Source organism: Candoia aspera, chromosome 4, assembly GCF_035149785.1.
Source record: "Candoia aspera isolate rCanAsp1 chromosome 4, rCanAsp1.hap2, whole genome shotgun sequence".
Taxonomy (NCBI): domain Eukaryota; kingdom Metazoa; phylum Chordata; class Lepidosauria; order Squamata; family Boidae; genus Candoia; species Candoia aspera.
This window is the reverse complement of record NC_086156.1, coordinates 3,759,542-3,772,292: the sequence shown is the minus strand read 5'-3', so window position 1 is coordinate 3,772,292 and position 12,751 is coordinate 3,759,542. Positions and strand designations below refer to the sequence as shown.

At 46.1% G+C, this 12,751-nt stretch overlaps 1 protein-coding gene across 1 annotated transcript in view; it reads right to left on the bottom strand.

The window, feature by feature from the left end:
- The window catches only part of OBSCN (obscurin, cytoskeletal calmodulin and titin-interacting RhoGEF), a 193,689-nt gene that overhangs the window by 4,115 nt on the left and 176,823 nt on the right, over window positions 1-12,751 (bottom strand). Inside the window, exons 104-111 of the mRNA XM_063301888.1 lie at window positions 11,657-11,767; window positions 10,108-10,275; window positions 6,521-6,643; window positions 4,558-4,728; window positions 3,582-3,669; window positions 1,888-2,127; window positions 728-951; window positions 269-344 (exon numbers count right to left, since the gene is read on the bottom strand). Of these exons, the coding sequence (XP_063157958.1) occupies window positions 269-344; window positions 728-951; window positions 1,888-2,127; window positions 3,582-3,669; window positions 4,558-4,728; window positions 6,521-6,643; window positions 10,108-10,275; window positions 11,657-11,767 (1,201 nt within the window). The remainder of the gene's footprint in view (window positions 1-268; window positions 345-727; window positions 952-1,887; window positions 2,128-3,581; window positions 3,670-4,557; window positions 4,729-6,520; window positions 6,644-10,107; window positions 10,276-11,656; window positions 11,768-12,751) is intronic.

The following is a 12,751-nucleotide window of genomic DNA, read 5'->3' as shown; positions in this document are numbered from 1 at the left end:
AGCAGGTTGAAGCTTTACGGAGAGAGATCCAGATTCGAAATATGGAGGAATTTCCTAGCCGTGAGAGCTGTGAAACAGTAGAACAGCCTGACCCCGGAGCCACTGGGGTCCCATCACTGGTGGCTTTCAAACAAAGGTTGGATAGCCATCTGTCTGGGACGGTCTGAGGATTCCTGCCCTCTGCAGGAGGATGGAGCAGAAGACTTCTGTGGTCGCTTGCAAACCTAAGATTTTGTGATTCTGTAAACAGAAGCTTAGGCTGACTTACATGATGAAAGCCGTCACGCCAATCGCCCAGATGTCTGTCTGTGGGACCGCTCCCTTATCAGATAGGAGTTCTGAAGCTAAAAACACACATCCGCATTAGGAAAGTTTCCTGCCTTAACACGGATATGCACCTGATTCAGGGACATTTGGGGAATCAAATGTAATAAAACCCACCCCCCAATATTCTGACCTACAAGAGGGGGTAACATTCTATAGTTGACCAGGCATGCTGTAGCAAAAAGGCTCAAGTGAAAACCCTGGCACCCTTAATTGAAGAATCTAGATAGCAGGATCCAGAGATCAGTAGATCTTAGTATTTAACAACTTTTCTTTCTTACCAAAAAAAGATTCTGGCCAACTCAGAGCTAGTGAAACTAAGTAACATCTAATTACCCCTCCTCCCTCTGTTTACTGTGCCAAACTTCTGTTGCTTGGATTGGCTGATAATGCATGTACTCACCCATGGTTTCCACGTAATCTGCACTTCCATCCAAGGTTATGATTTGGTCTGGCACATAGAACTGTGCATTGCCAAAGTCCAAAAGCTTCAGAAGGTTTGGCTCGACAATAATCATATTCTCAGACCTTAGATCCAAATGGAGGATATCCTGCTTGTGAAGGTACTCAACGGCACTGAGAATCTGCCAGAGGTAGTCTCTGACTTGCACCTCTGAATAGGAAGACCTAGGAAAAAGAAGCCAGTAAAAACACGGGGCTCACAGGTCCCCCAAAAGTTAGACTTGGGTTTGATCCATATCAGCCCAGGGGGGCCAAGAAATCCTTGACTGAAATCAGTCTCAGTGGATATGTCCAGACAGTGCTCGATGGGATGAATGCGAATGGAATTCTACAGGAAAACGGTTATTTTTAAAATTTTCCAGAGCTGTTGTGAATCATGGTGCTCAAGTATTTTTTTTTTTATTTTAAAACAAAGCTTTCTGAAATACTGAATTCCCCAAATTCTCATTTGACACAAGCACATGCAATTCACCCATGTTGTTTTGATTTTTTCGTTTTCCTGAGCCAACTTCATCTAAGAAACCAACATGATACTAACATGGAAAACCACAAGCCAGGCAAGGGTTAGGATTTGGGTTTAGGGACTAGATGATCTCTGAGGTTCCTTCCATTTCTATGATGCTATTAAGTAGCAGTTCAGCCAAAGCCAGGCCACCACGTGGCAGGAAACTCCTCAAGATGTTATTGCTCCGTTGGCTAATTCTTTTTCTTAACTTAACAAAACTGCCTTTGAACTTGTACTGGAAACTGTTCACAATATAAAATCAGTGTCACCCCATCCCCGAAAAGGGAGCTTTTACAGCCAACACACCTCTGTGCCATTCACATGTACTGTCTGAAGTCTTCTTCTACTTCTTTAACCCGAACTAAACATGGTTTTGGCACCAGAATATGAAATGGAAGAGGAACAGGAGGAAGAAAGAGAAGGAAGGAGAAAGGAGAAGGCAAAGATAGACAAGAAAAAGGAGAAGGTAGACAAGGAGAAGGAGAAGAAGAGGAGAGAGACAGACAGAAGAAAAAAATGGAAGCAGCAGCAGCAGCAGCAGCAGACAGCTTATAGCCTCAGCTGGCCAAAATATAAAGAGAGAGGCACCTATTTACCTTCCAGCCAAGGCATGAAGGAGCTCGGGCCCCACGCAGAGCTCCATAATCAGCACAAGATGGCGTGGACTCACGTAGGCGCCCTGCAGCTGCCCTATGTTGGTGTGGTGGAGTTTTCGCAGGATCTGGTACTCCTGCAGTACGACTTCTTTCTCTTCTTGCCTATAGGGGATGATTTTGGCGGCCAAAGGATTTCCGCTGAACTTCTCTTGGCATTGTTTGATGATGCTGAAACGTCCTCTGTTCCACGGAGGAAAGACAACACTGTTCAGAGTACTTTCGCCCCTAAAGTCCTAAAAAGCTTGCGGTTAGGCTCTGCGAAGGAGCAGCTTCTCCTGTATTTACCTGTTCAGACCCCAAGGATTTCATCCTCTCCCGGGTTCCTCACCTAGTGTGGCCAGGTGATGGAAACCAGAGAAAGGGCCTTTTCGATGGTGGTACCCCACCTGTGCTAGTCCTCCTCAGAGAGTTTCCTCTGGCACCTACATTATAATCTTTTCAGCTCATTTTCCTTTTCCTAGGACTGTTAAAAACTATTTTGCTTTTAGAACCTGACGGTGCTTGATTTTTTGCTGCACTATTTTCTCTTACCTGTTGTGCTGCTTTCAGTGTGTATCTTGTTTCATGCTGTTCTGATATTGTATTTATGTTTTTCTTACTCATTGCATACTATGCAGAGAACTGTATAAAAGAATGGAGAGTAAATAAATAACTGAAGCTTCAGGACTGACCGAAGCTTCAATTATTTATTTACTCACAGTTCTTTTTCTCTCCCATATCCTAAATGCAGAATGGTGACTCAATTGCTGTGCAGGATCTGGAAATTTCACCTCTGGCTGTATAATTCCAGCCCAGCCCAGAAACGTGCAATACTTAAAACAACTTTCAGCCACACCATCCACTCCCTGGAAATCTTCAGAAAGCTACAATTTTATTGCATCATTCTTTTCCATGCCACACGCTCACCCGGTACTTCTTCCAACATACTGCATTCCTGTTCGCGTTTTGAAAGCCACTTCCTAGCTCTGGGTCTAGGCATGCGCATGCACCCACCTCTACAGTGCTAAAGTCAGGCGCCAGAAACAATTTATTACATAAATTACATTAAGTGTTTGAATTGGTTGCCATTTTCTTCTAAACCCTTCCTTATTCATCTGACACATGACCTTTGGACATTCCCAAGTACAGTCCATTTCCTCTCTGCGGGGGGGAAAAAATTAAGAAAACATATTGTGATTGGCCAGTGGGGCCTGACTTTTGGTCCTCTCTCTCTCTCTCTCTGTATACCTCTTAAAGAAAAAGCAGAATATAGGAGCAATTTCCAATTCCCAATTTCTTTTATTTTCTCCTCTGTTTCTCTGCAAACGGTTTCCTTTTCAGGAAGCACTGTTCTTTACCTCTAGTCCAGATAGCTAGCCAGTTTACTCTCAAGATTAAAGAGTTCATAGAAGAGATAAATAGGGGGAAAAAGTGTGCCATTGTTTAATTAATTTCTAAACAAACAGAAGTACCCAAATAAGCCCTTAGGCCACCAGGCATAGCCACATCTGGTTTTAATTTGGAAACTCAAATTAAAGCCAGATAGATTTACCAAAGGCCTGGCCCTCTTTATAACAAATTAAGTCTGCGCACACCAAAGACTGCATGCAGGAGGACCTCGAAGGGCGTTTCAGCGGGCTGGGGGATCTCCGTACCTCTTAATCTCTGTCTGGAAGGCGTACGTCTGGTGCTGCGTTGCCTGTGCTGTCATTTTGTCCTCTCCGTCCTGAGACGCTGGGAAAGGGGGAGAGCGGGGAAATTCCAGCACAAACCATGACCGTCAACGTAGGGAAAGTGCCCCTAGCACAGCTCCAGTGTGTGGCTTCTTCTGCTCAAGGTATTGTCCCAAGTGGGGTGGGGGGATTGTCCTGTGGGGTTCTCATGGGGGCGTGGGGCTGCTCGGACACCCACGTTGACCCTTACATCCTCTGCTCACCCAGAACAGAGATTCTTAACTTTGGGGGGCCATGGAACGTTTTTCAGAAAATTGAACTTAAACGCACCAAGTAAAATATGTAAATAGAGATTGTATTAAAGGAAACCAACTGTGCTCAAATCCAGTGATCAAAACTTTAAAAAAATGAGTCAGATGAATTTAGATAGTGAGATTTATGGAAGTACGCAACCCTTTTTGGAGTCTAGAGTCCATTAATTACTCTGTTGCCTATATTCAGAATTGCACGAAGAGCTAAATTGCAGTTAGAAATTAGTGAAAATAACTGTGATTTTTTTTTCCACCCAAGTTCACAGATCCTTTGAAATCTATCCGTGACAACTTTAACTGGTGTGGACTCCAGTTCCCAGACTTCCCCTGCCAGCAGGGGTGAACTTCAACTCCCAGAATTCCCCAGCCGACATACTGGCTGGGGAATTCTGGGAGTTGAAGTCCACCTATCTTAAAGTTGCTCAGCTTGAGACACACTGATCTAGACCATGCAGATGCTGACATGATAAACACAGTGAAGCTCTCAGACCCAGAACCTCAGTTTTCCTGGGCTTTGAGGAACATCTAACTCTGCTCCAGGGCAAGAAGTAAAATGGTCGGTCACGAGGCAATAAATGCTCCTCCTTGAATTCAGATGCCAACCAATGCAAGTCAGTGTTCAAATTCAGTCTGGAGAAGATGGATACCTGCTTGATCTTGTTCACCAATTTTCACTTTGGGAGTTGGGTAGCTATACGGACCCACGCCAGCCGGGCTCACGCAGGCAATGCGGAAGGAGTACACCAGACCCCGAGGAAGATGTTCAACTGTGTAACGGCAGTCCAGGATGTCACTGGCTAGAGTCTTCCATTCTCCATCTTGGCAAAGAAGGAGAAGATTAACATTTTAACCAGATGAACCCCATATAACTCTTCCGTAGTTGGAGAAATGTATTTATTTTGGACGAGGCAGGGATGCCTGCACAGGGGCCTGTCAAAAAAGTCAAGATGGCAGCTTTGATTGCACAGTCACAGCTCCCATTTTTTACTTTTTGGCCTCTCCACAGACACCCCTAAAAGGGCTTCCAGAAAGAAAGATTAGAGCACAATGGGTTCATTTTCAAACAACCCCTTGTATTTTTAGGCAATCAGGGTATTCCAATTGGGGGGGGAGTGATTCATAACCAGCTATGGCCCTTCTGTTTGTTTTGATGGACACCCCTGAATGGTTCGTGTGCTTTCCTTGCCCATTGCAAAGGGCTGGGCTAGATGATCCTCATGGTCCCGTCTAACTCTGCAATTCCCTGATTCTGTGACTATGTATCATGTCCAATCCTCCAGCCCTTGCTCTCTTAGTCGGTCTCAAGATCAATGTTGAGTCGTCCCTATTTCTTCTCATTTCTTTGAAAGCAATTTCATGATCCTTTTGGAAAAGATGACAGGATTTTTCAAAGGAAGAGGGAAAGACATTGAGGATGCATATTCTCGGAACCGATTAGGTTTTTAAATCTTTTGTCCAAGACGATTCTTCATAGGGCTGGCAGCAAGACAGCCCACCTCAGCTGTGCATGCCGAATTAGCGGCTGAGCAGATGGGTGTCGGCACCTGCTCATTCAGGCATTCACACACACAGTCAAGAAACCGGAGTTCTTTGAACTGGTGTATTGAAGCGTAATGAACGGTACAGAAGGCAAGCTGCAAATAAAGACTTCCCGCCAAAACCTACTTTAAACTACATTCCCTTTGCTAGTCCCCTTTCCCACGAAGCGTGTCGCTCCCCCGCCCATCCAGATGGTATTCCTGTCGTATCTCAGTCTCGCGTCCTTGATGTGCTCATAGCCAAAGCAGCCTCTTGCATTCCAACTTCACGCATCCCCTCCCATCTCCTTCCCATCCTGCAACTTATGAGAATGACACAATGGGAGATGCCCTGATAAGGGTTTCTGTGAAAGCTTTGATCGGGGAATCTGACAATGGGAGCCTTTAATGTTTGGATCGCAGTTCGCACCGCTGCTCCGTATCCTGTGTCAGGCAGGAAAAGACGTCCCTGTCACCTGAGCCTCACCTGACGGTTCCATCCTGGAGTGGGCGGGTGTAGATTACTGCAGATTACTTTAAGACTCTCTGACCGGGCCGGGGCTTAGGGGAGTTAAAGCAAAGAGACACTCTGGTCCAGTTTTTAAGATACTGGGCTAAGAGCAGGGAGATCCAGATTCTTATCCCCTCTCAGTCATGGAAGCTCCCACCCCCACACCAGCCCAAGAAACAGGGTGATCCGGTGGAGCAGGTGGTGGATGAGAAGCCAGGAGACCCTGAGTTCTAGTCCTCCCTTAGGCATGGAAGACAGCCGGGTGACTTTGGGCCAGCCCATCCCTCTCAGTCCGAGAACCACAGCGAGGAACGGAGACAATGCTGGACCAGGAGTGGGAGACCCAGGGTCTTGTCCACCTCAGCCGTGGAAGCTCAGGCTTGGCCCAGGGTACTTTGTAGAGAATTTCTTGCAGGGAAAAGCTGGAGGAAGGAACCCTGTGTATAAGGAACCCACTTGGAGCGCCTATAAATCTAAGAAACGAGTAAGTTCTCCCCAGAGACTGGGCGAAACAGGGGCAGGGATTTTGAGCAGCTCAAAGCCTTGGAATCGGGAGACGTTAGAAGCGAGACGCTCCCTTACCATCCTTCTTGCACAGAACGCTGTAGGTCACTGGGGTGTTGAGTTCCACCGGCTCCCAGGCCAGCTGCACGCCGTCTTCAAGCACCTCGAGGATGTCGGGAGATGGTGGATTTGAAGGTGCCTCTGGCAGGATGGAAAACAAACGCTAATTCCAATATTGGTGTGTAGGGTTTTGAAAACACCACTAGCAGTTTGGAGGGCAGGGAGGCAACTGAGGCAACCTGAAACATGAGTTTCAGCCCAGGGTTGGGCAAATACGTATTTCAAGACACACCCTGAACCCTTATCATGGGTTTTGGGAACTGATCTCATCAGGACAAACCCACACCAATTCCAGTTGAAAAGTCTTTTATTTAAACTAATAAGTTGTTTTTCATTACGTAAGAAATATGACCTACTGCTTTACAATCAGCGTCTCCTGATTTTACCCTTTCATAGTGTCATGTTCACCGTTCCAATGTTGCCGGTACATCGTAACGTTTCGCATGTCATTTCACTGATACGTGTTTCATCTGGGAAGGGAGGAGGATTCCATCTCGGGGAGTCGTTATCTGTTGGCTGCTGGGTTGGAATGTGTTTGGGTTATCTCGTGTGTTCAAGGTGACTTTCCCAGGATGGCAGTTCAAACGGTTACCAGCACCTGGGGGGGGGGGGGAGTTTGCAACGGCCGGGCGAGGGGAGGGTTTTTAGTTTGTATTTGGCGCGCTTTTGCTCATTCGCAGCTTCCTCTGTATTTGCATACTATTCTTTTAATAAATCAGATATCGTTAAGGTACCTGCTTGTGAGTCTGAGTCTATTAGGATAGGCAATCATTACACATAGGCCATTTTCCTCTCCTAAGCTCTGTTCTATCCTTATTCTACCTTCCCTTTTACGATTCCTTCTTTATTCTCCTAACTGCTTTTATTCTTTAGCTAATTTTCTTCCTTCCTTTTGTGTAACCTACAGTCTTCCATACTTCAGCTCAATCTCTATCCATCCATCCTGGTCCTGCACACCACCAAGGGTGGTGGTGGGGGGGGTGGGGGTCAAAAATGTCAAGATGGCAGCCCCAGCCACGCAATCACAGCCTGGCACATAAGAAGGAGCAGGGCTCCAATCACCCAATCATGGCTACTGTCTTGACTTTTTTGACTCCCCCTCCCACCAACTCCTTCTCCTTTGGCTGTCTTTATTGCTGCTCTGGTCTCAGGGCTGGAACTGCAGCTGGGCTCGGCTGATACGTCACCAGGGTCTTGCTTCCTCTGGCTCTGCTGCAGCTCTTCTGACCTGGCCCTCTGACCTCGTGGCCACTTGGGGCAACCAGACCACAGTCCCTTCACCATCTCTGCACCAGCACAGCTTGGTTCCCTCTTCGCTTGGCTGTGGCTTAACATCTGCTTGCCTGGGCTAGCATTGGGACGGATCAGTCTGGCCTCTTTGCGTCCTTCAGATGTCTCCTGCTTCTGATGCCCATCTTCTCCCAGCCTTACAAGAGCTGTCTCCCCAAAAGCTTTTGGTGCTTCAGCCTCACTTTCTCCCACTTCTTCCCTCTTTAGTTGGGGTCACTGCTGGTGTAGCTGGCTGGAAGTTCTGGCTGACCACAGTTGCACTACCATGGCCCTGCCTTCCTGACACTCCTTCAGGGTTGTCCTTATGCTGGTACATGGCACTATGGAGTGGGGAGATGCTAACCCTTTCCTTCCTTCCTTCCTTCCTTCCTTCCTTCCTTCCTTCCTTCCTTCCTTCCTTCCTTCCTTCCATCCATCCATCCATCCATCCATCTCCCTCCCCCCTCTCTTTCTCCCCCTGCCCCACTGATGCTCTCGAGTCCAGCACAATCTTTTTTGCCCCCACAGCCATCCAACTCAGTTTTGCTTTCTTTCTTTCTTTCTTTCTTTCTTTCTTTCTTTCTTTCTTTTTCTTTCTTTCTTTCTTTCTTTCTTTCTTTCTTTCTCACACACACAGTGACCCAAAAGCACAAGTTCTGAGGGAGCCCTCGCAAGTTTTAACCAGATGTGATTTTATTGCACAGATATAATCAATATAATCAGTGTGCACAGCTTGGGAAGCAGGAGGAAGAATCCTTGTGCAATATGGTGGGAAGTTTGTTTTTTCAAGTACAGCTTCTACAGAAGATTAGACTTTACTATTCCTCCTCTACCCCTTGTAGAAATCTAGTAAAGACTTCCCAGAGTTGAGCTCAACTTGTCTTGGCTTCATGGACATGTCATGTACATTTCTTGGCAAAATACAGAAGTTGATCGTCATTGCCTATTTCTGGATTTTTTTTTTCAACTTTTCAGTCTAGTTTACAACCCTGGGGTTTTCTAGTGATCTCCCATCCAACTGCAGATCTGATCCTACTTCGCTTTGTAAGATCAGCCAGAGTTGGTGAGGTGCCATATCAAATTACATCTTCAGACAAGCAGTTTTTGTACAAATACCACAGAGTTAAATTTGCTATTCTCGCCTGCCACCAGCCTGAGGCAGCTTTCAACTCAACTGCTCTTAATTCTTTAAAAAAAGCATTACTTGCTTAACAAAACACCCGAGAGAGCCAAATAAAACATGATGTTGGTCAACTGCTTTGGTTTTAGAAGTGGACTTTTTGACTTTTAACAAAGTGACAGCAAAGACCTGGGAAATATTGGGACAGCAGGGAATGTGTGAAGGTCTTCCATTCACTAAACCTACTGTGGCCATGATAGGAAAATGGGAAGAAAATGGGATGCTAACTGCATCAATACAATTAGCAGGCTTGTTTTTTATAACCTACATAGCAGCTGCCAAATTGGAATTGTGCCTGGGGTGAGGGTGGAACCACGCCTCCTGCTAAAACTGCTGTTAATTCCATAATATAAGCTTGTTCAGTTGCCATGTGAAACTTCCCCTGGGGGCTAATAGCAGCTTCAAAGAGGGCTTTGAATTCAACCTGGACACAAGCCACTTTCTCCTCCAAGTGTTGGGCAAGTGCAGCACAATGTTGGGGCAGATGTTTCAGGAGCTGCCAGCTGCCAGAAGCCCCTTCCACTGGCACTCCAGCTGTTTCACTCTGATAGCAAAGCTCTGTTTTTGTTTTGTTTTTTTGAGCTCTTGCTTACCAGTGTTTGCCGGTAAACAGCAAACACTGCACCTTTTGAGAGGGAGCGGGAGGGGGAAGGAAGGAAGGATTTTATATGGATAGACGGAGTGTGAGGGAGATAGATATGAAATTAGATGAATGGAAAGACAAAGAGATGGAGAGTGAGTGAGTGAGTGAGTGAGGGATGGATGGATGGATGGACAATAAACAGATAAAGAAACATAAGATAGAACTGGTGGAAAAGAAAGATGAACAAAAGAAATGGGGCCAAAGCGGGGGTGGGATTTGGGAGAAAGCTGAAGGGGTTAAATGCCCCTTAATCCCCAAGGAAAGATTGCCTTAATTCTGGAGAGATTTTAAGGGTGGGATGTCTTCAGACAGCGCAAGGAGAGATGCTTTCCTTCTGTAAAGCTCCTCTGAATGCCCATTTTGGCCCTACTTCTTCTGAGGGGTGCAGACAAGGTGACAGGTGGCAGCATTTTTGGATCCTTGGGGGCAAGGGGGAAGAAGAGCCTCTTTTACCTGCTTTCCTTATTGTGCAGGAGGTGGACACAGTGCCGTGGGAACTGGTAGCCGTGCAGGTGTATGTGCCAAAGTCTTCCATTGTGGCAGATAACACGGTTAAAAGCTGGAAGCGTTTCAGGGTAGGTGAAATTAGGATCCGGTCTGTGCTGCAAATTCCTGCTCCGTCTGGAAGGCAGAAATAAAAAGCTGCAAAGAATTTGGGGACGGCACAAAATTGCAAGTAAATCTCTCTGAAATATCTGGCATCCCAGCCACATAGTAGCGCACCAAATTATAAGGAATATAGCTTGAAAATGTCTTTCCTCTGGACAAAGGACCTCCTTTTGAAATAAAAAGATTAGACTCCACTTAGAGGAATAATTAGGACCACATAGCCCTTCAGTTTCCAACAGGAGCTTTGGCATGCACAGAGGCACACCTGTAGCATTTACAGCAAATCCTCGCACCCACTGCATCCTTTCCCAGGACCAAGTGGCAGTTGCAGAGGGCTGCCACCCCACCCTGGGAAAAAATGCCCCTGCTCTAATTTGCTGCAGCCTGTGGTGGGAGCATCCTCACGTGCACCAAAGCACCCTTTTGCCTTTGATCCAAAGCACCACACAACCTCTAAAAACCACAGAAAGCTTTAAAAAAAGTGGGCAATGCCAGGTGATAGCAAAATGCGTGTCCTGTTGAGCCAGCCTGGGAGCAGGACATGGATAGCTCTCAGAGCTGAGGCAGTGTATATAGTCATCTAAAGGGCAAGGGTTCTGAGTTCAGTTCCTGGTGGAGGGTTGGAACCCCATAAAATAACATCTGGCTATGAATATCTGATGGTTCCTACTAAGGATGAGGCTGGTCAGGTACTGTACTCCCTCCTGTGGTCAGTGTAACTGTTCTTTGCCTTGACAAGGCATGAAGAGATGAATGCGGAAAACCCTGAATTTCAAGGCAAGCATGCTACAGTGAGCCAGTCTGGTGTCGAGGGGATGGTGCTGGACTAGAAACCAGGCGACTGTGAGTTCTAGTCCTTCCTTAGCCATGGAAGCTGGCTGGGTGACTTTGGGTGGGTCCCTCCCACTCAGCCCAACCCACCTCACAGGGTTGTTGTTGTTGTGGGGAAAAGCAGAGGAGGGAATATTATGTAGTTTTCTGGGAGTTGTGCAAAACAAAGGTGGGATCTCAATCTAAGAGGAGATAAATAAATCTCCTCTTCAGCTTTTGCTACTCTGGTGCTGCCCTAATGTGTTAGACTCCAATTTTTTAACACTCCATCAGCCGCATGCCAGGGGGTTACAACAGTGAAGGCCCACCAGGTCTGGAGGACTCCTATTTAGGAAAAATGGGAGGCTCCTTTAATTGAAAGAAAGGCCCTACCATTTCAGATGCCATGTTCCAGCCGCCTCATTCACTTTCCCCCACATCTGCATCTGCAAATGACTGTACCTTATGTCGATATCAACAGGTGGGAAGTGAATTGAGGAAGGAGTCAGGAGATGAACAGGAACCTGGAGAGAAGGGATATTCTGCCAGCCTGGCCATCCCTGATACCGAGAAGCTACGTTACCTTTGAACCATTCGACGCGAGAGAAGGAATGGGCAGAGGTCCGGCAGGAGAGGGCCAGAGATTGTCCAATTGCAACTGTCTGATCAGCTAGCTCTTCTGCAAAAAAGGGTCCTGGAAAGGAGAAGAGAGTGGGCTCATTGGTGAGTCTGAAAGCACAGATACTGAAAATGTGCTGATTCTACTTTGGAGGGTCATTAAACCCCTTAACCACTAAGCACAATCGAGGAAGGAAGGTCCCCTTGGACTTTCTGAAATGTGTTTGAATGTCAAGAACTAGGAAATAGAGACCAGAATCTTGAGAACTCAAACAGGAACTTTCCAGCCCTCTTTTATCACTTCACAGCTAGAGTACTGTAACTTTTGCTACATGGGGCTGCCCCTGAAGACCATTCAGAAGTACTACTGGGGCAAAATGCAGTGGCCCGTGGGTTTTTTGGTCTGTTTCATAATTGCCATGGGATATTTGCTGAGGATGTGTTTAGCCCCTTAACTGCAGAACACAACCAAGGAAGCAAGGTTTGCACAAGCTTTCTGGAATGAGTTTGAAAGCCAAGAATTTGGGGCCAGTGTACAGACTCGTGAGAACTGAGAGAAGAGGAAGCTTCCAGCCTCCCTTTATTAGTGAATTCATTAAGGTAAGATCTCTTTAAAACTTTGAAATCTCTTTTTCCCAGATTTTTTTTTGCATGACAGATTAAGAACCCTTTTATTTGATGGAACAACATCTCCAAGCTGCTGATGTTTAGAGGAGTTCCTGGTTCATTCTCAGCCTCAACCCAACCTCTTACAGGTATTTTGACACAAAGGGAGACAAGGATAACAATCCACATTGTTCCTGTCACTTTTCCAGACTGCACTCCAGATATCCTACTTGGTTCTTTATATCAATGCTATCTGTCCTTATTTAAAAGCCTTGGATTATCCAATATTTATTTACTTATCAGACTTACAGTATATGCTGCCTGAGTCTAAATGTAAGCAACGACCAGTACAAATTAACACAAGCAATACTATATATCTGCCTCTCTCTCTCTCTCTCTCTCTGTTTCTCTCATTTAACAATTCAAGCCACATTTCCCGGTGTTTAGTCATTCA